The sequence below is a fragment of the Lolium rigidum genome, chromosome 3, assembly GCF_022539505.1.
Source record: "Lolium rigidum isolate FL_2022 chromosome 3, APGP_CSIRO_Lrig_0.1, whole genome shotgun sequence".
Lineage (NCBI taxonomy): Eukaryota > Viridiplantae > Streptophyta > Magnoliopsida > Poales > Poaceae > Lolium > Lolium rigidum.
The window spans coordinates 269,919,272-269,945,506 of NC_061510.1; the positions used below are offsets into that span (position 1 = coordinate 269,919,272).

Here is a 26,235-nt window from a genome sequence, read left to right on the forward strand (position 1 = left end):
AGTCACCGCGGCAGGCGCTGCCAGTGCAGGGCACGTCTGGGTGACGAGGGCGGTGGAGGCGGCGTTCGCCTGCTGAATCTCTTCCATGAGGAGCATGCTCCGTGTGCGGAAGAAGGAAGGCAGCGGGTCGGTCATGGAGATGACAGTGGCAACAGAGGCGAACCGAGGGGAGAGCCCACACAAGGTGTTGAGGACGAGGGTGCGGGTCGTGACAGGAGACTCGTTATCGGCGAGTGCGTCAGAGAGGTTCTTCTGGCTACGGCAGTACTCGGTGATCGAGGAGGAGCCCTGTGCGAGTTGGCGGAAGTCGTGGGCGAGGTACCTTGCTTGCCTTGTTGGAACAGAAGAGATCATCGATGGCGAGCCACAACTCACGCGGTCTGGTTGCTGGCGAGAACCATGTCGGCGACGTCCTCGTCGATGGCGTAGTGGAGGTGGTTGAGGAATGTAGTCGTCAGCCAACTAGGGACCGTCCATCGGTGCTGTTGCGGTGGTACCGTCGATGTGGCCGATGAGGCTAGCGCGTCCGAGGGAGGGGCGGACGTAGATCGCCCACATTGTGTAGTTGCCCGCGTCAAAGGAGAGGAGGACGCGGGCGGTGGTTTGGAGAGCGCCAACCGGGAGCATGTCGGAGGTGGTGGCGCTGGCGGTGGCGGAGACGAGAGCACCGGAGGTGGGGTTCATGGTGGAGGTGAGCGGAAGCGAGATTGGACCGTGGCCGACGGCTAGGTTTAAGATGGCGGCTATGGTTAAGTCTGATACCATGTAGAACTGTAGCTAGGGTTTGGGGAAGCCTCTCACACGTACACGTGGGGGTTCCGGTGTTATATATACTAGAAGGATACCCCGCGCATTGCAGCGGGAATTTCTCCGATAACTCTATTTTGTAAAAAACAAAAGGATATAAGTTGATTGGAATAAGATGTTATTTGTAGGAACATGCATGATTCAATTGGCGTAAATAGTCAAGAGGCTAACTCAAAAAAAAAAACTGACTTGAAATGGTTATGTAGTTGGCGGCTAAAAGTTGATGATGTGGATAATTGGATGACTTAAAAATAGATGATGTGGCTTGCATGTAGAGTATTAATGAATGTTAGTGGGGGCATGGACAATTGGATGGCTAATAAAATGGATGATGTGCATAGCTTGCATGTTAAGATAGACAACTTAAATGATCCTCTAGTGGAGTTTTGCTTTATAAGTCCAAGAGTCATAGTACAATACATGAGGGGGTACAAAAGATATATACATACGCTAACAATTTCCGTGACCGCGGCCCGACACAAACGAACCCGCGCGGTCATTTTTAGCGTCGAAATGCGTCGGGCCGGTTGAGATGTTTTTATCTCTACAAACAAAGCTCATATCTCTGCAAATAACTACTCAGTGATCTCTTGAAGTTACTCAGTAACTACGAAGGCGGTTAGATAGCGTCATAGGTGTTCAGCAGACACGTTTCGTATGACAACCAGAAACACCAATCAAGAACGACGCATGGACACTGAGAAAAGAGCCTTCGGTATTGATCGAGTAGTGACTGTTGCCAATTGCCATGGTGGTCACGCGACCTTCCCACGGCAACTGGATGTGCAATGCTGTGCAGACTTCTCAGTTGAACTTCTCCGTTGAACGTATCATCCATTCCTTCTCAACCGTTGAAGGGCAGACAAAAAAAACCCGTTGAAGGGCGGACCCGGACACACTACTGTACGGTCTATGTTTAGGGGCACTTCAAAGTGCCCCAATAGGTGGCCAAAGTGCCCCTAATTACTTTTAGGGGCACTATGAAAAGTGCCCCGGATGCTTGTGTCCCTAAATGTATTTGGGGCACTTTGAATGAAATGCCCCAAATACATTTAGGGGCAGTTTGAGATTTGCCACTAAAGGTTTTTAGGGGCAGTTTGAAAAGTGCCTCTAAAGGTTTTTAGGGGCAGTTTGAGATTTGCCTCTAAAGGTTTTTAGGGGCAGTTTGAGATTTGCCTCTAAAGGTTTTTAGGGGCAGTTTGAAAAGTGCCTCTAAAGGTTTTTAGGGGCAGTTTCAGATTTGCCTCTAAAGGTTTTTAGGGGCAGTTTGAAAAGTGCCTCTAAAGGTTTTTAGGGGCAGTTTAAGATGTGACTCTAAATGTTTTTAGGGGCAGTTTGAAATGCTCCTCTAAATGTCTTTAGCAGCAGTTTGAGATTTGCCCCAAAATGTTTTTAAGGGCAGTTTCAGATGTGCCCCTAAACACAATTAGAAGCAACTCCAAGAAATGCCCCAAAAGATAAATTGAGGTAACTCTAAGAAATGCCCCAAAACCCTGTTTAGAGGCACTTCGAAAAAGTTCCAGAAAATCTAATTAGAGACAATATAAACAGTAATGCACCTAGTCCAATAGAGCCAGCACAGTGAACAATAATGCAGAAGTAATCACATCATTCAACACTATTCTCCTATGAGGTCGCACAAATATAATGTACGAATGAGCGTGACTTAACATACTTTTCATGGCTTATCACAAGTTTTATTTCTCAAGCTTCTTTTTAAGGATAAATTGCAACCACACACAGAGAAACAAGCTTGTCTACATGCACATAAAGTGAACACTGAACAAAGAAGCCTAGAATTTGGAACTCAATATATGACTGAACACTATTATATGATCAAACATAGATTTATGACTCTTTAAGCTTTCGCAAAAAAAGACTCTTTAAGCAAACGAAAATCAGACTAATATAAACAATATGAGGGATACCATAGATATTACATAGTACAGGCACACGCTGCTAGCGACGGGGAATGGAGGGCAGTGGGGTCATTGAGCACCTTTCGGGCACGCCAGTAGATAGCATTTGATGTTTCCGATGTTCCCACCTGGTTGGTATAGTGCAAATGCAATGTCAACAAACATAAAATAATCAATTAATCAAGAGACAAGAGCAGGTGACTAAAAACAATGTCTAATTAGCAGTATGTTTTTTTCAGCAGTTTTCCTTATTAATTGGTCGGCTGTTTTTCTCCTTGATGAAAAGGAAGAGCTCCTACATGTTACTTGAAAAGTAATAAATAGCAATAGGTAAACCATACCTTCAACTCCATGTTGTAGTACTTCCTCCAAAGTTCTCGTTCTTGTTGATAATGGTTGATTGCTGAAACAAACAGCTTACGTGCAGTTACTAATGCATCATGGCTTCCTGTTGATGCAAGGTTAGCTTCCAGCTCTATGCAGAACTGGAAGAACTTAAGACTGGGACGCGGTAAAGCCAAAGATCTGCATGAACGCAAGTGTCAGAAACATGCTACCTCAGGCAATGGAGGCACAAGTTTCAGAAACATGCTACCTGAGTACATAAACAACTCTCAAGTCTAATCAACCAACAACCAGCAGGCAACATCAACTAAACTCATCTGATTTAGACCTTTAATGCAGAAATAAGTGTAACCAAAAGGGACAATGAAGACAGATAATATATCTGAATTAACAAAACCATTGATTCATAGTATGTTAGGCCCAATGTTAGGTTTTGGCAAACAGACAGAGGACATTACATGCAAAAATATCACTGAATGGCAACTCAAATTAGCATTGCAAACAATATCACTGAAGGGCCATAAATTCTGTACCTCTTATACATCTTCCTAGCTTGTTTAATACCATCCTTCTGCAAAACCCATCCGACAATAGAAGAAGCGACTGAAGCTCCACAATCGCTCCCACCAGCCAAACTTAACGATAACGTTGCACACTTCACCAACTTTTTAAAATATATCTTATCGTGAGAAAACAATTTCATGGCCTGCAATTCACATTACAAACAAACTATTATTAAATGCAGAAGGAAAACAGTATCACACCTTTTACAGAGAGCAGTGCAAGCAGTTGAACAATATAAAGATAATGCAATAGAAAGTACAATACAAACCCATATAAAGTTGACAAATGAAACAGAAAGACCAAGAAAGTGTCATAGTACCATATATATAGAAATAATAAATCATGATCACACATTCACGCTAGAAATGGAGCAAAACAAAATATTGCCAACATAGGTCTAGAGTAGCACCAGGGAATAAAGTGCTAGAAACTAGGGAACCATGATCACTGCGAAAGCACGAGATAGAGCTAAGACATACCGTATGCCACAGTCCCTAAGCCTTGGCTACGGATAACTTCGGAAGTACAACATTAAACAGATCAAACAGAGAACTTAGATTCTCCTCACTAAAGGAAGCACTGCCAGTAGCAGTACCAAGCGAGTTTATCTCTATGGAAGCTCTCAGGTTCCACAGATTTGCAGCCTGTAAAAGAGGACCGCTGCAGAGCTTTTCTGCAAGATTCTTAGCTTCCTCAAATCTTCCAAACCTCAAAAGGAGTGAGACATATTGGCAGGCAAGTTCCTCGGCGAGACATCCACATGATTCAGCATTTTCATAAACTTTCAGCATAGATGAAGTGAATTCTGAAGCATCAAACTCAGCATCCTGAAATAATGAGATGGAATCCTCTCTGTCGGAGAATATAACACCCAACCAAAATTTTGCATACAGGGAGTACATTTTGGAAGTAGCCAACTTTCTGACAGCTTCATCATACACCTAGAATTGAAAGACATGTATTTAGAACATCGACAATGTTGTGTCTAGTGACATTCATATCTTGGAACATAATAGATAGTCACATATAAAAAATTAACCTCACTGAATAATAAGGACTACTAGCTACCAGATATGTAGAGCAAGGATAAGCAATTCACTCTGGATAAGTCCAGATGAAAGATTAAAATTGTGACCAACACTTGTACAACAAGCATATAGTGATACTTAACACTTAAGATGAACATCAACTTGGTACTAATGTAGGCAGGGGCAAACCTACCCCTCAGCATAACATTTCATTGCTGGAAAAGACGGAATTCACTTGGTGGATAAGTCCAGCTGAAAGATTAAAATTCTGACAACAACTTGTACAACAAGCATATAGTGATAACTAATACGTAAGATGAACATCAACTTAATACTAATCTAGTCAGGGGCAGACCTACCACTCAGTATAACATTTCATTGCAAGAAGAGATGGCGAGGGCAAATTGAAAAAAAAAGATGTAACCTTTTCATCTCAAGAAAGTAAGAAAGATAGACTTTCACTCATAACCCATGATGTAATAAAGTGATGGCACAATGTTTTCACCTGAATTGATTTGTTCAACTTATTCAATAAAGCTTCTTTTTTATTCTAGGAATTAGTGGAATCACTAAGCTGAAGCCTAGCAAACCAATCCCAGTAGTCCTCTTCGTGAGAGAAATCTCTCTTCAGGTCATCCATGACCTCCAGCCTCAGCTCTTCAGAATGTGCGAGCTCAACACTATTTAATATCTCTAAAATTTTCTTCCTCAAGGTTAAGCTTGATGGAAGAGCTTCCATAGCACCATGATAAATTGTTCGAATCCCTTGCTGCCAAAATAGATCTTCCTTCTCCTCCAAATCAACTCCCTGCAAGCCAGACTCCTCAGCACCTTGTTCATCAAGTGACATGAACACTTCTTTGTTCTCCTCTTTCCAGTGACCTGAATCACCATTGCTTTTCTGCAGTGTTTTCACATCCACCCCAAGAGCTACCTTTCGAGCCTTAAGCTTGATAAGATAGGTAAGCTCCATCCGAAGATACTCAATCCACATATCCTCTGATTCAGGACAAGATCTGAGACCACTCTGCATGAGTGCACGTGCTGCAGCAACATTCAAGTTCTGCTCGACTTCCCATGCTGCTGCATACATCCAAAGCCCAGGAACCTTAGGATGGTAAGGTATGGCTTGTGCCATAGCCTGCAAATAATACAATAAAAGTGAGAATAATAATATTAATATTAAGTCAGTCCTGCATTTAACACTTCTATCTAGTTTTGGTCGACAAAATGGTTTTTTGGAAACCTACTTATCAACAGTCACCACAAGGCGGTTACAAGTAACGGCCGACAGAAAGGAATATCCATAAATGCAATAAAAAGCAATAAGATCTACCCAAGTATGCAATATAAGATGTCACAGAAGAACAAGAAAATCTCTTTAACATTAATGGTTTCTTATGCTCTAGCCCAAATCTTATTGCAGATTCCAGATTTAACAACCATATCAAGAACATGCAAACTCTACTCTTTTACCAACTCTGGCTCACATTGGAATTCATAGCCCAAAATTCACATCATAATCAAATACACACCGACATGGTAAACTCATAAGGTTCCATAACTTTTCTGGCTTGTTATATTTTAAGCTTAAACAAACACAAAACTTTCCACTACAGCTTTCTTGTCTTATCAATCCCTGGACGTGATTATACTGAAATCAACAAATTGAAGTGGCCGCATCAGGTACATAATCACCATATCTGGAATCACAAACAATTGTTGGCCCTATCACGTCTAGTATTCTCTCAATTATCACCTTCTGTGTCCCTGTATCCTGATGAACAACCACCGACCAACATAGCTGCCATCACCACCGCTGCCCTGTGCTCCGCCTCCGTGATCCATAGGTAGTGACACGGAGTTTGACTTGCGCCACACGGATTACCCTACACCTATTCTAAGAAAACTGGACCCAAGCTAAACTCTCTCAAAAAGTTCTTGCTAATATCTAATATGGCCGTTGCGGGTGAGATTCCATGCCATGAATAAGACCCTTGTGCACCACCTTGCCTGAGAGGCAGGTCAGGGTATTCCGCCAAGAACGAGGAAACAACTTGTTTCGCCAGCTTGTTTGTACAAGACAAACATTCAGCATACAGTTAGTTTACCAATTCCTAATGGAAAATTGCCAGCCGTCCAAGCGGACGGTGGATGGCAATTGCCATCAAAACAAGCTAAAATAAGTTGCCACATTGCAATTTTTGGTTGGTCCAAAATCGTTTGCTCTGAATAACAACTGCTAAATATTGGCGTCCTTCCAAATTAGTAAGCTACCCTTCCAGAACTCAACCAGTGAAACCATCAGTAAATTTCATGCACATCTAGATACCCAGAACTACCAGTTGAATTTCTCAGTGAATTTAATAGGGTTGGGCCCGGAAGGCAGTTTACCTTGCCTAAATATTCACCTGGAATTAGAATACACATCCCACACTGGCACTAAATTTCTAGCTCAAAACACAAAGTGCTCTGAAGGCCATCCCAGCTACTACCCAAAGTTTCTGAGCACAAATGTTTGTTACATCCCAAATTCACATTATATAGGTTTATTATAAGTCAAGAACAAGGGCAACTCAGGCATGGTGAAAATAAAACATGACGAACACTGACCGTATCTGTCAACCCTGCAGCCCCTATTAGAACAATCTCTCACTAAATCGTTGCTGAACCAAGAGCTCTACAGGTAAAATAGCCCTATTAGAACAAAGCAGAAATGAATGAATAAAAAGGACAGTATATATACTGATTCTTGGTGCACGGATCAACTCATCCTCAGGTGATCTACGATTGGCTAACTAAATGTTGTCTACCTAAACTTGAATTGACACATAAATCATGCAACCATGGACTCCTGATAATGTGGAAACTCAAGATACTCCCTCTTCCCAGTAAAGCATTGAAGAGCTGATGTTTGCTAAGGAATTTGTTCCTAGGAAAAGATTTAAGAAATGTGAAGAAAATATCATCTTCAGTGTTCTAGTACTCCTAAATCTTCTAGTTACTGTTATTTGTATAAAGGGAAGAAGAGCTATATGTTGCTAGGCCTCCAAGTGGGAACGGGCTGACCACGGCGCCGCCAGCCCAACCCAACTTAACTCGCTAAAGTGAACGCCCACCGAAACGAACAGAATCATGGCGGACACTCACCATGCGCCCGCTACCCCCACCATGGTACCGCCTCGTGACCCCCTCCATGGTGATCGAGGAGAGCGCCATGCCCAAGGAACCGTCCCACCGCCCCATCCCTCCGCTCGTCCCTCCCCTCTCAGCTCGTCTCCCAAAATGAAACAGAAGTCGATCTAGGATGATTAATGGTCACTTTTGCACTCACTACACATTTACTTGATGAAATGAGTGTGTGCATAGCTTAATTATACACTATATATTCCTATGGATTAAGTAGAGCATCTATGCATACATACCACAACAGCTAGAGCCTAACCAGGGCATCTCTAGCTAATACAAGTGAACTAGCAAGTACAAACCTGTCAAACAAAATTCTATTTCATGATTCATACTAGGAAAAGTACATATCAGTACAAGAAATCATTAGAGCATCTGATCTACTACAATACCAATTAGAAGTAACCAGGACCCTATTAACCAATCAATTATCCATTCACTAGAATACCAACAGCTAGAACCTAATCAGAACATCACCACGGTCATGTATCAGCAACATGACAACACACACTTGTTCAGGAGATAATCGCCATAATCCTAAACCTAAAACTAACCACAGCTCCTTGCCGAACCATCACAGTGCACAAGAGAGATGGAGGGAGAAGAAATAGCTCACAGTGGTAGTAGCCGTGGAGGAAGCTATCGAGGTCGCTGAAGAAGAGGGGCGGGAAGCTGCAGCCTACCACCGCACCACGGTGGGGAGGGGCCTGATGGCGTGTAACTCACACGTTCGTTGGGAACCCCAAGAGGAAGGTATGATGCGCACAGTAGCAAGTTTTCCCTCAGAAAGAAACCAAGGTTTAATCGAACCAGTAGGAGCCAAGAAGCACGTTGAAGGTTGATGGTCGCGAAATGTGATGCGGCGCAACACCAGGGATTCCGGCGCCAACGCGGAACCTGCACAACACAACCCAAGTACTTTGTCCCAACGAAACAGTGAGGTTGTCAATCTCACCGGCTTGCTGTAACAAAGGATTAAGCGTATCGAGTGGAAGATGTTTGCAAGAAAATAATAAAACACAAGTATTGCAGTAAATTGTATGCTATGTAAAGAATAGGACCGGGATCCACAGCTCACTAGAGGCGTCTCTCCCATAAGATAAAAGCATGTTGGGTGAACAAATTACAGTCGGGCAATTGACAAATAGAGAAAGGCATAACAATGCATATACATGATATGATAAATATAGTGAGATTTAATTGGGCATTACGACAAAGTACATAGACCGCCATCCAACTGCATCTATGCCTAAAAAGTCCACCTTCAGAGTTATCGTCCGAACCCCTCCCAGTATTAAGTTGCAAAGCAACAGACAATTGCATTAAGTATGGTGCGTAATGTAATCAACAACTACATCCTTAGACATAGCATCAATGTTTTATCCCTAGTGGCAACAGCACATCACAACCTTAGAACCTACTGTCACGATCCCAGGTGTCAATGAAGGCATGAACCCACTATCGAGCATAAATACCCCCTCTTGGAGTTAAGAGCAAAAACTTGGCCAGAGCCTCTACTAATAACGGAGAGCATGCAAGATCATAAACAACACATAAACAATAGATTGATAATCACCATAATCATAGTACTCACTATCCATCGGATCCCGACAAACACAACATATAGTATTACAGATAGATGATCTTGATCATGTTAGGCAGCTCACAAGATCCAACAATGAAGCACAACAAGGAGAAGACGACCATCTAGCTACCGCTATGGACCCATGGTCCAGGGGTGAACTACTCACTCATCACTCCGGAGGCGACCATGGCGGTGTAGAGTCCTCCGGGAGATGAATCCCCTCTCCGGCAGGGTGCCGGAGGCGATCTCCCGAATCCCCCGAGATGGGATTCGCGGCGGCGGCGTCTCTGGAAGGTTTTCCGTATCGTGGCTCTCGGTACTGGGGTTTTCGCGACGGAAGCTTTAAGTAGGCGGAGGGTCAACGCGAGGGGCCACACGAGGGGCCCAGGGGATAGGTCGGCGCGGCCAGGGCTTGGGCCGCGCCGGCCACCCCCCTGGCTGCCTCGTGGCCCCACTTCGTTAGGTCTTCGGTCTTCCGGAAGCTTCGTGCAAAAATAGGACCCCGGGCGAAAGTTTCGTCCAATTCCGAGAATATTTCTTTACTAGGATTTCTGAAACCAAAAACAGCGTAAAACAAGAATCGGCTCTTCGGCATCTTGTTAATAGGTTAGTTCCGGAAAATGCATAAATATGACATATAATGTGCATAAAACATGTAGGTATCATCAATAAAGTAGCATGGAACATAAGAAATTATCGATACGTTGGAGACGTATCAGCATCCCCAAGCTTAGTTCTCGCTCGTCCCGAGCGGTAAAACGATAACAAAGATAATTTCTGAAGTGACATGCCATCATAATCTTGATCATACTATTTGTAAACATATGAAATGAATGCAGCGATCAAAGCAAAGGTAATGACATGAGTAAACAACTGAATCATATGACAAAGACTTTTCATGAATAGTACTTCAAGACAAGCATCAATAAGTCTTGCATAAGAGTTAACTCATAAAGCAATAAATCAAAGTAAAGGTGTTGAAGCAACACATAGGAAGATTAAGTTTCAGCGGTTGCTTTCAACTTATAACATGTATATCTCAGGGATATTGTCAACATAAAGTAATATAACAAGTGCAATATGCAAATATGTAGGAATCAATACACAGTTCACACAAGTGTTTGCTTCTTAGGTGGAAGGAGATAGGTAAACTGACTCAACAATAAAAGTAAAAGAATGGTCCTTCAACGAGGAAAGCATCGATTGCTGTATTTGTGCTAGAGCTTTTATTTTGAAAACATGAAACAATTTTGTCAACGGTAGTAATAAAGCATATGAGTTATGAAAATTATATCTTACAAGTTGCAAGCCTCATGCATAGTATACTAATAGTGCCCGCACCTCGTCCTACTTAACTTGGACTACCGGATCTTCGCATGCCATGTTTCAACCAAGTGTCACAAAGGGGTACCTCCATGCCGCCTCGTACAAAGGTCTAAGGAGAATGCTCGCATTTCGGATTTCTCGCTTTTGATTATTCTCAACTTAGACATCCATACCGGGACAACATGGACAACAGATAATGGACTCCTCTTAAATGCATAAGCATGTAGCAATGATTATTGTTCTCATATGAGATTGAGGATATATGTCCAACACCGAAACTTCAACCATGGTTCATGGCTTTAGTTAGCGGCCCAATGTTCTTCTCTAACAATTTTGCATGCTCCAACCACTAAAATGATAGACCTTCAGACAAGACGGACATGCATAGCAACTCACATGATATTCAACAATAGTTGATGGCGTTCCCCATAAGCATGGTTATCGCGCAACAAGCAACTTAATAAAATATAAAGTGCATAAGTACATATTCAATACTACGATAGTTTTTAAGGCTATTTTGTCCCATGAGCTATATATTGCAAAGGTGAATGATGGAATTTTAAAGGTAGCACTCAAGCAATTTACTTTGGAATGGCGGAGAAATACCATGTAGTAGGTAGTTATGGTGGACACAAATGGCATAGTAGTTGGCTCAAGGATTTTGGATGCATGAGAAGTATTCCCTCTCGATACAAGGTTTAGGCTAGCAAGGTTATTTGAAGCAAACTCAAGGATGAACAAGTGCAGCAAAACTCACATAAAAGACATATTGTAAACATTATAAGACTCTACACTGTCTTCCTTGTTGTTCAAAACTCAATACTAGATATTATCTAGACCTTAGAGAAACCAAATATGCAAACCAAATTTTAGCAAGCTCTATGTATTTCTTCATTAATGGGTGCAAAGTATATGATGCAAGAGCTTAAACATGAGCACAACAATTACCAAGTATCACATTATCCAAGACATTTTAGAATTACTACATGTAGCATTTTCCAATTCCAACCATATAACAATTTAACGAAGAAGAAACTTCGCCTTGAACATTATGAGTAAAGCCTAAGGACACATGTGTCCATATGCAACAGCGGAGCGTGTCTCTCTCCCACAAAGTGAATGCTAGGATCCATCTTATTCAAACAAAAACAAAAACAAAAACAAACCGACGCTCCAAGTAAAGAACACAAGATGTGATTGAATAAAAATATAGTTTCAGGGGAGGAACCTGATGATGTTGTCGATGAAGAAGGGGATGCCTTGGGCATCCCCAAGCTTAGACGCTTGAGTCTTCTTAAAATATGCAGGGGTGAACCACGGGGTCATCCCCAAGCTTAGAGCTTTCACTCCTCTTGATCATAGTATATCATACTCCTCTCTTGACCCTTGAAAACTTCCTTCACACCAAACTTCAAGCAAACTCATTAGAGGGTTAGTGCACAATTAATAATTCACACATTCAGAGGTGACACAATCATTATTTTCACTTCTGGACATTGCATAATGCTACTGGACATTAGTGGATCAAAGAAATAAATCCAATATAGCAAAAGAGGCAATGCGAAATAAAAGGCAGAATCTGTCAAAAACAGAACAGTCCGTAAAGACGAATTTAAAGATGGCACCAGACTTGCTCAAATGGAAAAACTCAAAACTAATGAAAGTTGCGTAAATATCTGAGGATCACGCTCGTAAATTGGCAGATTTTTTCGAATTTTCTACAGAGGACTGTGCCCAGATTCGTGACAGACAGCAATGCTGTTTCTGCGCAGTAATCCCAAATATAACATCAACTTTGACATAGAAACTTTACTTGGCACAAAAACATGATAAGGAGAGGTTGCTACAGTAGTAAACAACTTCCAAGACTCAACAAAACAAAAAATTGCTGTAGGTAAAAACATGGGTTGTCTCCCATAAGCGCTTTTTTTAACGCCTTTCAGCTAGGCGCAGAAAGTGCAAATCAAGTATTATCGAGAGTAGAAGCATCAACTTCATTACCTTGGGAGCTGGGAGTTTTCTCAACAATGCATTGTATCTGGTCTATATAAGTAACTCCTCTCTCATTGCTCCTAGGCTTACTATTCTCATCAAACAAATTTTCAGGAACAAGCCAAGCATAGTTATTTTCCAAAGCTTCATGCATCCCTAGTAGTTTACTAGGTATTGGCGCTTTAATTTCCCTACCATCATTAACATTATTAGTATACTTAATTCTATCCATATCCATCTTTTCAAGTATTTGTTTAAAATTAGGAAAGAAACCAAGCCTCTTATGCTTAATAAAAACTTTTCTAGCTTCTTTAACTATATCCTCAAATTCTCTAACGAGGACTTTTAAAACAAAATTTCTCTTTTCCCCCATCTCCATATCCGAAAGTGTAAGAAACATATGTTGTATTATGGGATTGAGATTAACAAATCTAGTTTCTAACATGTGTATCAAACAGGCAGAAGCACTTTCATAAGTAGGAGCAGTTTTTAATAATGGTATATCTTCAAAATCTTCATCCATACTAACATGGGTGAAAAATTCTTCTATATTATCTCTTCCAATGATACACCCTCGTCCTACCGGTATCTCTTCCAAAGTAAGCTTAGGATTAAGCATGATGAAATAAGCAAAAAGTAAACTAGGCAAATAAAGTAAAGACAAGTAACTAATTTTTTTTGTGTTTTTGATATAGAGAGCAAGACAGTAAATAAAGTAAAACTAGCAACTAATTTTTTTGTGTTTTGATTTAGTGCAGCAAACAAAGTAGTAAATAAAATAAAGCAAGACAAAAACAAAGTAAAGAGATTGAGAAGTGGAGACTCCCCTTGCAGCGTGTCTTGATCTCCCCGCAACGGCGCCAGAAAAAGATGCTTGATGGCGTGTAACTCACACGTTCGTTGGGAACCCCAAGAGGAAGGTATGATGCGCACAAGTAGCAAGTTTTCCCTCAGAAAGAAACCAAGGTTTAATCGAACCAGTAGGGAGCCAAGAAGCACGTTGAAGGTTGATGGTCGCGAAATGTGATGCGGCGCAACACCAGGGATTCCGGCGCCAACGCGGAACCTGCACAACACAACCCAAGTACTTTGTCCCAACGAAACAAGTGAGGTTGTCAATCTCACCGGCTTGCTGTAACAAAGGATTAAGCGTATCGAGTGGAAGATGTTTGCAAGAAAATAATAAAACACAAGTATTGCAGTAAATTGTATGCTATGTAAAGAATAGGACCGGGATCCACAGCTCACTAGAGGCGTCTCTCCCATAAGATAAAAGCATGTTGGGTGAACAAATTACAGTCGGGCAATTGACAAATAGAGAAAGGCATAACAATGCATATACATGATATGATAAATATAGTGAGATTTAATTGGGCATTACGACAAAGTACATAGACCGCCATCCAACTCGCATCTATGCCTAAAAAGTCCACCTTCGAGTTATCGTCCGAACCCCTCCAGCATTAAGTTGCAAAGCAACGGACAATTGCATTAAGTATGGTGCGTAATGTAATCAACAACTACATCCTTAGACATAGCATCAATGTTTTATCCCTAGTGGCAACAAGCACATCACAACCTTAGAACCTACTCGTCACGATCCCAGGTGTCAATGAAGGCATGAACCCACTATCGAGCATAAATACCCCCTCTTGGAGTTAAGAGCAAAAACTTGGCCAGAGCCTCTACTAATAACGGAGAGCATGCAAGATCATAAACAACACATAAACAATAGATTGATAATCACCATAATCATAGTACTCACTATCCATCGGATCCCGACAAACACAACATATAGTATTACAGATAGATGATCTTGATCATGTTAGGCAGCTCACAAGATCCAACAATGAAGCACAACAAGGAGAAGACGACCATCTAGCTACTGCTATGGACCCATGGTCCAGGGGTGAACTACTCACTCATCACTCCGGAGGCGACCATGGCGGTGTAGAGTCCTCCGGGAGATGAATCCCCTCTCCGGCAGGGTGCCGGAGGCGATCTCCCGAATCCCCCGAGATGGGATTCGCGGCGGCGGCGTCTCCGGAAGGTTTTCCGTATCGTGGCTCTCGGTACTCGGGGTTTTCGCGACGGAAGCTTTAAGTAGGCGGAGGGTCAACGCGAGGGGCCACACGAGGGGCCCAGGGGATAGGTCGGCGCGGCCAGGGCTTGGGCCGCGCCGGCCACCCCCCGGCTGCCTCGTGGCCCCACTTCGTTAGGTCTTCGGTCTTCCGGAAGCTTCGTGCAAAAATAGGACCCCGGGCGAAAGTTTCGTCCAATTCCGAGAATATTTCTTTACTAGGATTTCTGAAACCAAAAACAGCGTAAAACAAGCAATCGGCTCTTCGGCATCTTGTTAATAGGTTAGTTCCAGAAAATGCATAAATATGACATATAATGTGCATAAAACATGTAGGTATCATCAATAAAGTAGCATGGAACATAAGAAATTATCGATACGTTGGAGACGTATCAGGGCCCCGGCCACCTAGGCGACAACAACAGGTGGTAGTCGGCGATGTCGGGTAGCAGGAGACTAGGGAAGTAGGGAAACTCGTGGTCGACGAAGGGAGTAGTGGTGGCGCGGGCGCGGGCACCATGCTGCGAGCCCGAGCCCCACGGCTAGGGTTTCGCGAGCACGCGCGCTTGATTGTTGTAGGGTGGTGCTGAGGCATGGATCCAGCGGAGGGGTCCATAGAGGCGTCACTCCGGGGCGCCGGTATCGGCGGGAGGTAGCTGGAACAGCGCCGGCGAGCCCAAGCTACGAGGAGAGATGCCGGCGAGCCCAAGCTGCGAGGAGAGCCCCACGGCTAGGGTTTCGCGTAGCCGCTCGTGCGGGCACGGGCGTCCATCGTGGCAGCGGGGAAAGTGGCAGAGGAGAGACGCTGGAGTTTCACCGGTCAACGATGGCGGCGGATGCGGCAGGTACCGGCCGGGGTTGCAGCCGGCGGCGGAGGCGGCGGCGGCATTGCCGTGGGGAAGAGGATCGAGGGGCGCGTGCGAGGATAGGGTCAGAGAGAGAGAGGTAGGGTCGGGAGTCAAACCTTGCACATGGGCTTGACATACAGGCCCGCGGCACGTTAGCACTGTTGGGCCATTTTAGCACGTTGTACCTGTTTTGGCCCAAACTGCTTTAGAAAATTCGAAACAATTACAGAAAAATAAGAAATGAGACAAATATTTTGGAATAAATTTGAGCTTTATTATATGTTGTGCTGCCTCATTAAAACCATCCATCCCTGAGAGGGAAACAGTACAGCATGCTCTACAAGTTACAGAAAAATAAGAAAATTATATAAACAATAAGAAAATTACATAAAAAGAAAAAAAAACCTATTCTTCTTCGTCGTCAATGCCAATGTGTTCGAACGCGGCAACCAGTTCTTTGTTACATGTGGTGTGTTGGGTTCTTCATTTGTCTAGTTCCCCACCTTTCACAACCATTAGTGTTCTTACCGTATCTTGGATTAGACTGGTTCTTCTCTCGTCAAGTATCCGACGATACTGTTGAGATAGGTACCGATAGCACATCCTTAGCTAATATGGAAACCACGCTAATGTAGTCTTGTTTAGCCCTACCACTCCAGATATCATATGTTAAAGATACTGAAAAAAGTGCAGGTAGTGAAGTCATATTTTATTTGCTTAAGACTCTCTTTGCATATTTTTTTCAAGTCCCTAGATGTAGTTTGTCTAGAAAATGGAGTGAAAGTAGGAGTATGGAACTTCCGAATATATTCGGCAAAGGTGGGAGAATTACAAAACCAAGAGGTAAATCATTTGAAGCAATTAGTTTACCAAGGCAAATTCTTTGTTGCTCTTGATTATAGAAGAAGTTATGTACCTCATTGCCGGAGTTGAATCTAATCCGCGTTTGGATCAACACGGCTTGTTCATCCTTAGCCTGGTGCGAGGCAATGTGCCTCGTCAGGCGGGAGAATTACCTTAAAATAGAGGATGCTCTACCGGCGTCCCCCATATAGCAGTGTCGGCACATCTGTCGGCGCCTATTTGAAAGCCGCTAGTGGAGATGCTCTTACCGTGCCGGCATGCTAACGGCACGGTCGTTGGCCAGGTTTGGTCGGGACCCATTCCGGCTAGAGTTGGGTCAAGACCTAGCTCCAATGGTTTGGTTCAAACCGACCCGACCGAGCACCCCCACTCTCTCTCCTCTCATTTCTCTCGTGCTCGGCCACCTGGCACCCCACTCTATTCACTTCCCTTCTCCTCGCGATGATGCCGCCACCCTGCTCCGGCCGGTTGCCGGCCGTCTCCGGCGCCACCGCTCTCTGGCACCGCCTCTCCGCGGACTCCTCCGTCGATCCCTCTTCTCGATTTGACCCTCACGCCCTCTCTCTTCTGTCCTCGACCTCGAGAACCCGTCCTCCCCTGCCGGTTCAGCTGTCACCGGCAGCTACCGAAGCCGCCGCGCATCGATGAGACGCCGCTCAGGCTTCCTCCGCTTGCTCTCCGTCACCTCCATGCCTCTAGGCGCACCCGTGCGGCCACGTATTTCGGCCTCTTCTCGCCAGCCCTCCTTACCGAATGGAAGGCGCACAAGGCCTTCCGCTTATGCCCTCGTTCAGATGTGAAGAAACCAAGATGCAAGGTGAGCAGAAACATATATCTCTCCCCTTATTCTATACTCCAAGTACTTTTCTTAGTCACCATGATTTGTCTACCACTCCAAGCAATGAGCAGTTTTAGGGAGTCCATACTACTGCAACCGTAGCTTCATTCTATTACTTGGACAGCTATCAGTTACTATAGTGATAACTATAGAATGTTTGTTTTACCTACAGAATGTACCTTGTTCATTCAGAGAGAGGTTGAACAAGTTCTCGTACTGTCAGATTTATTACAACTTCTTTTTTCTAGTAGTTCAGACTTTTAAGTTTGAAGGATTTAAGGAGTAATGTTAGTTTTGTCAGGTTCATTCGTAAGTGATGCATGAGGCCTAATGTTATTTTCTCCCTAGTTCGATTTAATTAATTGCCAACACATACAAACATGTGTTAGACGCATGTTAGACACAACACAAAGTTAGATTGCATGGACCACCTTGTGGCTGTCGGACGCATCTCGTGGCTGTCGGAGATGGAGCCGACGGCGTGGAGGAAGCTAGTCCCGAACTGGTGAAGTTGGCCCAGGACACCACCCGATGATCGCTGAAGCAGACCATAGCTCTCCATTATGTACCGTGCTCTCCTATTTTATTATGACTACATACTGTAAACGGACATGTGCATGCATAAATTGTAAATTTATTTACATCATCTCCTAAATCTCTCCAATTATAATGTTTGTAGGTGATGGCCGAAATGACTTGTGTTGGCTGTGAGCAACCTTCTGAAAATTGTGGCCGTGTAGAGAGGAAAACAACAAATTTCAATGTTATCGTCGTTCCTGGATTCCTACATGGTGTGGTAAGAATTTAATAATGAATTAATAGACATGTTGAAACTGGATAATTTGGTTTCCATTCATTGTGACACAGTAGCCAATCATATTATTTATAACTTAACACTTTTTGTTAACACTTTTTGTTTACCTACAGAATGTACCTTGCTCCTTCAGAGAGAGGTTGAACAAGTTCACGAAGAATTGGCTAGTTGCCAGGACACCCAATTTCCGCAAATATAATTTGTTCCTGAGAAAAGATAGGTTGAGGACATACATTTGTGGTCCTTACTGGAAATCTTTAATTAGGGCTTATGATATAGAAGTGGGAGATGTTGTGCATTTCGAATACAATGAAGATTCTCTTGATGGACTGTCCAACTTGTTCAATGTTACTGTTTACAAGAACAAAATTGAGAAAGTTGTAGTTGAAGAAACTGGTATATTCTTGCTCAACTTCATGGTTTTAAATTTAGTATTGCTGAACCTGTAGCCATTCCTGTATGTTACTGACATTGTATGACACCTGTTTCTGCAGTGGTTGGAGATATGCCTAGTTCCATAAGGAGCATCCTGTACAGAACTGTATTCACAGACATCAATTCAGTTACTGAGCAGGAGATGGCTGCCATTCTTTTTGGAATCTACAAAGATGTTTATGTCACCGAACATGAATTCTATGAACTGAAACATTAGAAGAATTTTTGGGTGCACAAGATGGATGAGGACAATCAGGAATTTGAAGCCTTGGTAAGTTTGTCTGGTTTGGTTTTGTGCTACTAGCTAATTATTATCATGTTTTCATGCATTTGAATGCAATAATTAGATGCTGAGGAATTATTATTTGCTCTTATGTCAGTACATGCCTAGTGAGGCTGTGGATGGCTACAGGTACCCAGTTTCTGGAAAAGCAAATCTTTCAAGGAATGGCCAACCCCTAGAAGGAGAAGAAGAAGACTTTATTGACTGCACCTACAAAATTGAATGGGACCTTGGACATGCTTTCAAAATGGTTGGACAGACTTTGTTGCTGCTGCTCACATTGGAGTTGATTCAACTGTTTTGATCAAGATATATCCAATGCAGGAGTACATAAGTCTCAACTTTGTTGAGATCATCAACTAGTGGGGGCAACTAGCTAGTTCAGATTATCAAGTAAACTTGTTTAGGTTAAACTTGTTCTAGTTTAATGTTCTACAGTAAACTTGTTCAAATTATCACCTAGTTTGGCTTTCAAATTCTATGTCATGGTTTGTAGGAAAGTGTTTGAATTTTCTGTTTGTTTTACAAGATGTTTATGTCTGTTCTCTCGACATAATTTGTTGTTTTTAACTTTGTTTGAATTTGTAACTGAGCACTTGCATTTGCTGTTGTTTCCGTGTACATAATTTGGGGCACTTGTGAAACTGCCCCAATTGATATACACCTATTGGGGCAGTTTGGAGAAGTGCCCCAATATGTGTATACCAATTGGGGCACTTGTGAAACTACCCCAATTGGTATACACCTATTGGGGCACTTCTCCAAACTGCCCCAATAGGTAGGGCATTAGAGGCAGTTTGGCCAAAGTGCCTCTAAAGGGGGGTATTTAGGGGCACTTTGCAAAGTGCCCCAGGGCGAAGTGCCCCTAAATCCCTACCGTGTAGTAGTGACATTCCATCCCAATCGGGATGAGGAGCAGAGGTTGCGGCCATCCTTCCATACCCATCCGCTAGATACAAGCTAAAATCTGAATCATTTTTTCTTTCATGCAAGCTAATGCTAACAAATGTATGCGCGTGTCTTCACTTGAAGCTTTGTCATAATTTTGCACGACAAACGGCCCGACGCTCTTTCCTTGAGAGATTATGCATTTGTGCTCATTTCCTAAGCATGATATCTTACATTTGAGATGAGTCTAGGCGTCCAGCAGTTAGCATGCGTATTTAAAGGCATGGCCTGGCATGGTGTCTAGGTGAGACAAGAAAACACATGTACACAAGATGCAGTCCCTCACAATCAGAAGTGGCTTAGTAGAAGCAAATTACAGGTGTGATATTAGAAGAGAACTGAATCAGTGCCGTCAGTACTATTTAGCTCTACAAGGCAATGAGTTGTTTACCAATTATTTGGCTCTACAACAAGATGAGTTTCTTACCAATTTGGAAAGGTCATAGGTTTTACAGCTAAGCATAGTAGCTTTATCATACCGTCAAGTGAGGGTAATCACAGCGCTTCCATACACCGCTGAATGGTTGTAGTGACACCTTTAATCTTAAATTTTGTCTTGTTGTCGGAAGTTCTATGTATCTTGCTTGTGCCTGCAAGGGAACCCCGAGATTTTACATCCCCTAAATCATGCTGAACAAGTTTTAAACCTGAAACCGGAACGTTTTATACAATCTGCCAAGGGCAGTAATTTCGCTGACGGATGAGCAAATTTAGCCTTGCTTGTAACCCTCTAATTTTGTGAGGAAGTCATTCATCTTTTGATGCCTTCAAACCACGGAAGTCCTTCATGTTTTTCCCACACAAAAAAGGGAAAAACCATCATGTTGTAGCTGCTCGTCTCGGATGGGACAGTGTGGAACGGATGATGCCATGAGGTGAACAGGTGAGATTGACGGTGGGCAGCGAATAGGCCCTGGTCGAGTATATGATTCATATTGTCTGCATGCAGAATTAATTGGCCCTTTTTGACATCCTTCTATATACCGTACAGTACCGTATGTTAGACCAGCCATAGTTGTAACTTACAGTCTTAATTACATGGTTTATAGGGGTTTCTTAATTACATGGTTTATAGGGGTTTCTTAATTACATGGTTAATACTCCGTACGGAGTAACGTTGAATTACCATTCGTTTTCATCCACGGTTACCAATATTTTGGTTGTTTCAGAGATCACTTCTATATAATGCCAACGCAGTTTCTGTGTTGCTGAAAATAGAGTTTGCAGGAGAGGAACGTGAGTGATGGCAACGATTACAGTCCCTCAAGTTGTCCCTTCTCCGGTTGAAGATGCTGAGGCACTCATGAAGGCCTTTCAAGGTTTTCCCACACTCGTAAAAAGAACTTCTTTTCTTTTTTGCATTTGTCTCTTGGATCATAGAAATGTGTGGTGACTTTATAAATTTTTATGCGGTTCAGGATGGGGTACCGACGAGCAGGCAGTTATCTACATACTAGCTCACCGGGACGCGGCCCAGAGGAAGCTGATCCGGCTGGCGTACGAAGAGAAGTACAATGAGAGCCTCACCCAGCGACTCCAGTCAGAACTTTCCGGTGATTTTCAGGTGACAAAACATTTCTACAGATATTCAGATGGGTTCAGTCGTTTTTGTTTTCTGAATGAACTAGCTAATGAGTGTGTTACAGACAGCGATGAGCTACTGGATACTTGATCCTGTGGAGAGGCAGGCCGTGATCGCCAACGCTGCCACGAAATGCATAGACGAAGAGTACCCCGTCATCGTGGAGATCGCGTGTGCCAACTCACCCGCCGAGCTCCTCAAATTGAAGCAGGCCTACCATGCCCTCTACAAGCGCTCCCTGGAGGAAGACGTCGCCGCTGTTGCCACGGGAAATCTCCGTGATGTAAGATCGATGATTATCAAATGAAAACACTTCCATCTTCTGTTCCGCGATCGTTTTTCCAGAAAATCATTACGGAGGCCTTTTCTGTCAGCTCTTGCTTGCTCTAGTGGGCACTTACAGGTACGACGGCGACGAGGTGAACGGCGGACTAGCGAAATCGGAGGCGAAGATCATCCACAAGGCCGTGGGAAACGGCAGCATAACGGATCACGGGGAGCTCACTAGGATTCTGGGCACCAGAAGCAAGGCCCAGCTGGTGGCCACATTCAACTACTTCAGTGACGAGCACAGCACCACCGTCACCAAGGTCTCACTTAGATTTCCTCAGACTTTGGCTCAATTAATTCGATAATGTGGTCAATAACTTGCATGTTATCCATGGGTAGGCCTTGCTCCATGGAGAGGATCCCACGGGCTACACGCGCGCCCTGCGGATCGCGGCGAGGTGCATCGCCGATACGAACAAGTACCTGGTCAAGGTTCTGAGGAGTGCGATGCGCAGCTCAGGGACCGACGAGGAGAGCCTGACCCGGGTGGTGGTGATGCACGCCGAGAATGACCTCAGGGACATCAAGGAGGAGTTCCACAAGAGGGCCTCGGTTACCTTGGAGCAAGCCGTCGCCAAGGAAACCTCTGGTGACTACAAGACCTTCATCATGGCTCTTGTTGGGAGCCAGTAAACCATGGATGCATGCATCCAAGAACAAGATCTCTGCTGTTACTACTATCTTCTCTGGTTAAGACTCTGCAGTATCTAAATTATATGAGGCTAGTCGTTAACCGGCACGTTCGTACGTGCTAGTGAATAAATGATATGTATTTCTTTTGCTGCATACAGAATAAGTAGCACGAAAGGGAAAAAGTTGAAAGCCCATTCATCCACGGCAATCTTAACAGAACCGTACATCTATTGTTTTTCTGAGACTTGATTAGTTGAATTTTGGGTGGCCGAAGAGGATCCAAAGCGAAATGACTCCTAAGTCCTAACTCTGTGCAGAACCGCTTGATGACGGCGGACAGATTGCTCGCTAGGCAATGGCCGAATGGGTACTTCTGCCCCCTTTGCATGCGCAACCTGGAGACTAGCATGCATCTCTTCATCGACTGCCCGCACGCACGCCAGATTTGGGCGAGGGTGGGGATCCCCTGAGCTGGGGTGTGTCCCCTAGGTCCGTGGGCTGGCTAGCAAGCCTCTCCGCTGGGCTCCCGGCGGCGGAGGCTTCTCGTGTTCGCTCTTGGAGTCTCCTGGTCCTCTGGCAGATTTCGCTAGAAAGAAACGCCAGCACGTTCAGGCAGCACATTTCCTCGGTGGAATCCACGGTGGCGAAGATCACTGACGAGGCAGCCTTGGAGTTCCTCCTAGGAATCTCATGTTACTTCTCGTCATTTTCAAGCTTCGTCCAACAATGATGCAAGTTAATCATTTGCATTTCTTGTCCCTCTTGATCCCTTCAGCACTCTTCCCTTGTATAAACTTTGTGCAATGTTGTTCTACATATCACAATAGAAAAAATAATTAGCCACATCCAAGACAACGGAAAAATGAATTGATGAAGAATAGAGTGCAAACATTCACCTAGTGTTGGTTATTTGCCCCACTTGGGGTCAAGAGATTAACACGTACCAAGCACGACGACCACTTTTGGCAATCCTTGGATATTGTGGACCATCGATAGAAGCTATCGTTTGATCATTGTCACTCTCACTGCATGCATCGAATTACTCCTTCATCCGCATCCAATAGGTATCTTTCGGTTGCTCGGTGCTGACGGCTGGGTCTAGCCCCACCACCTTCTTCCATGCCAAACAAATCAATTTGTCTTCCACCACGGTGAAGTGATAGGTTCTTCTCCTAGGCTTTTCATCCAAGAATCCCTCATCATCCAAATCAAGATTGTCCTCATCATAGTTTGTTTCATATTCTTGTGATGTGGTTTCACACAAACTCCTGAGATGCAACATTCATACTTTGCAAAAAGAATCATGATTGGCTCTACATTCATAAACAATTAGTGGCACATACACTCAACTTCATTGAACAACTAGACCATTGATCAAATATTGAACTAGGAAATTAAATAAGAGTTTTGTCATACCCTTGTCTTGGCCGGTTTTTGGCTTCGATCTTGGGCTTGATGCCAAATTTTTATTATTTGAATTTTCTCCAGTGGACGCCGCCATCTGCTCCTCCCCGCCAGTGGCGGCATCCCTTTTCCCTTTCGCTGGCTGCTTCCCCATTGCGGTGGATGCCTAGCTTGAATTCCCGACGAGGGCGACTGGTCTAGGCGGCACAAAGAGCGAGCGTCGGAGGTGGAGGGAGGTAGTATACAGTTGGTTGGGCTGGTTGCTGATGTCGGGGTCTTGCGAGGTGTCAAATCGGTGACGAGAGGGGCGGAGTGGGCTCTGCCGCCTTGTCGATGGCATTCTGGTGGCTTGTGCGGTCATAGAGCAACGGAAAAGGAAAATGATCTGATTCCCCCAGGGGATCGCGTCGTCCCCATCCTCCGCACGCAGCGCGCGACGCGTGTCCTGCATCGCCCACCTTATCGCTTCCTTGCCTTTCTTCCTCACCGCACACGCGCGAGAAAACAGCGCTGCCCAGCTCCATGGCGACCTCGCCCGAGGTGCCACCGCTTTGGCGCCCGACCTTGGTTCCCGCCCCCATCGCCATCCCCCAACCACCGCACACCCCATCGCCGGTCCCCATGGATACCTCCGCCGCGCCACCATAGGCTCCCGCGACCACGAGGGGAAATCAACGAAGTCACAGAGGGCTTCTACTGGAGAGGCTCTTCCTCCAACCGCCATGGTCAACGGCGACCTCGACCTCAACAACATCCCCAACCGCGCATGGCCGTTTAGGTTGATGCCGCCATGGATCTGATGGATGGTGGGCAGAGGTCGTGGCCACGAGCATCGCCTACTGTTGACGCGCGCAAGGGCAGCAAAGTGGGGCTCCGCCTAGGCATCGTTTAGCTCGACCCCCCCTCCCCCCGCAATTGCACATTTTTTCCGGCGAGATCTCCAGCGATGCTACAACGATGCTATAATAGTATGATTTTTTGCCACAATTGTTTAGCTGTTTTGCTACTTTTAGTTTTTTTTTTTTGCTATGATGTCTCCGCTGAGTCTCTGACGATGTTTTGCTACATTCATTTTTGCTACAACTTTTTCGTATTTTTGCTACAATTACACAATATGTTTGCTACAGGGTCTCCGCCGAGGTCTCCGGTGAGGCCTCCGGCGAGGTCTCTGTCGAGGTCTCTGGCGAGGCCGATTTTTTGCTACAATAACGCAACTTTATTGCTACGAGTCTCCGACGAGGTATCCGGCGAAGTTCTCCGGCGAGATGCGGCGTGAGAGTGCGGGAAGGTTGCATGACGGTTAGGATCATGCGAGCATGTGAGATTTGTTTTGCGGTATGTATTTGCAGCACAAGAGAAAATATGGGGCTCTCCCGAAGAAAAAAATCATCAGAGCACCTGTTACCTGTTGGAGACTTTTTTTTGGCCTCAAGTGTCCTATAAATTAGCTTTTACGGCACTACGCATATTTTAAATCATCTGATGGTCTAATCGTGCCATTTCCTATGTCAATAATTCATGTGGTGTCTTTGCTTGATCTCCGACGATTTACTTATTACCTCTACATTTGTTAAACTCTCTAGTCATGTACTATTTTTCCGAAATGGGGAATTACCCAGGCCTCTACATCAAAAGATACGTACGGCCTTTATTTATTTTATTTATTCAACAAAGACTACGAATATGTCCTACAACAATCATACAAACTGAAACCGTCAAACAAGGTGTCAAAGCGCAACCAACTAACACAATGATACAGGTTCAAACGGGGCGTTATGCCCTGGTCACTGCCACCGTCGGCTCTTGGGCTAATTTGAGAGATAGTGTCTTATGCACATCCTCCAGTAGTCTCCTCCGTCATCTTCCCCCAACCCGTGTGTATGTGTGTGTGTGTGAGGTGGCATTGGAGATTTTTCGGAAACATGGCAGGGAGGATGAGGATAGCTGCCGTAGTCGCTCATTCCGTCTCCCGTTGTTGATCTACGCTGTGTTCTTTTCTAGCTTATATCTTTAGTAGATGGTGGTCTATGATCTGCTCTATTCAGGCCTCCTGCACCCCAAGCCTCCCCAGCCCTAACCGCCGCCGCTGTCGGTAGCGCCGCCGGGGCAAAGACCCACGGGGCGTGGCGGCGACGGGGGCCCTTCCTCGTCGACGCATGGTGGACGGCGACCGGATCTCCCTCCTCGACGCATGGCGGACGCGCGGATGGGATGGGCGGCGGCGGCCTGCTGCGCCCCCTTCTCCCGTCGGCTCTCCCCTGGTGGATCGGCCGGCGCGGTTGGGATGGGCGGCGGCGGCCAGCGCTGCGGTCTCTCTCATCCCGTCGGCTCTCCGCAGCACTCCGGCAGGGGCTGGTGGTGGGCGGCGGCCAGGCTCATGGCCTGCGCCAATTTCCCCCCGCCTCTCGCCGGTGAGTGGAGGCG

At 44.6% G+C, this 26,235-nt stretch overlaps 1 protein-coding gene and 1 pseudogene across 1 annotated transcript; one reads left to right on the plus strand and one right to left on the minus strand.

Annotated features, from left to right (window-relative positions):
- Positions 1-462: 462 nt before the first annotated feature.
- On the minus strand, positions 463-7,909 carry LOC124696505 (annotated as a pseudogene).
- A 13,196-nt stretch (positions 7,910-21,105) lies between these two features.
- On the plus strand, positions 21,106-22,434 carry LOC124699476 (annexin-like protein RJ4). The gene is made up of 5 exons (XM_047231777.1): positions 21,106-21,181; positions 21,281-21,426; positions 21,509-21,727; positions 21,819-22,034; positions 22,114-22,434. The coding sequence occupies exons 1-5, from the start codon at positions 21,106-21,108 to the stop codon at positions 22,405-22,407; spliced, it is 951 nt and encodes a 316-aa protein (XP_047087733.1). The 3' UTR covers positions 22,408-22,434.
- Positions 22,435-26,235: the final 3,801 nt, after the last annotated feature.

What these genes read in the sequence shown, in the direction of transcription:
- LOC124699476 (XM_047231777.1), top strand. Translation starts at nt 21,106, where the DNA reads ATGGCAACGATTACAGTCCCTCAAGTTGTCCCTTCTCCGGTTGAAGAT. An exon ending in ACTCATGAAGGCCTTTCAAG is followed by an intron (nt 21,182 to 21,280) that starts GTTTTCCCACAC and finishes TATGCGGTTCAG; the next exon opens with GATGGGGTACCGACGAGCAG. An exon ending in CCACGGGAAATCTCCGTGAT is followed by an intron (nt 21,728 to 21,818) that starts GTAAGATCGATG and finishes CTTTTCTGTCAG; the next exon opens with CTCTTGCTTGCTCTAGTGGG.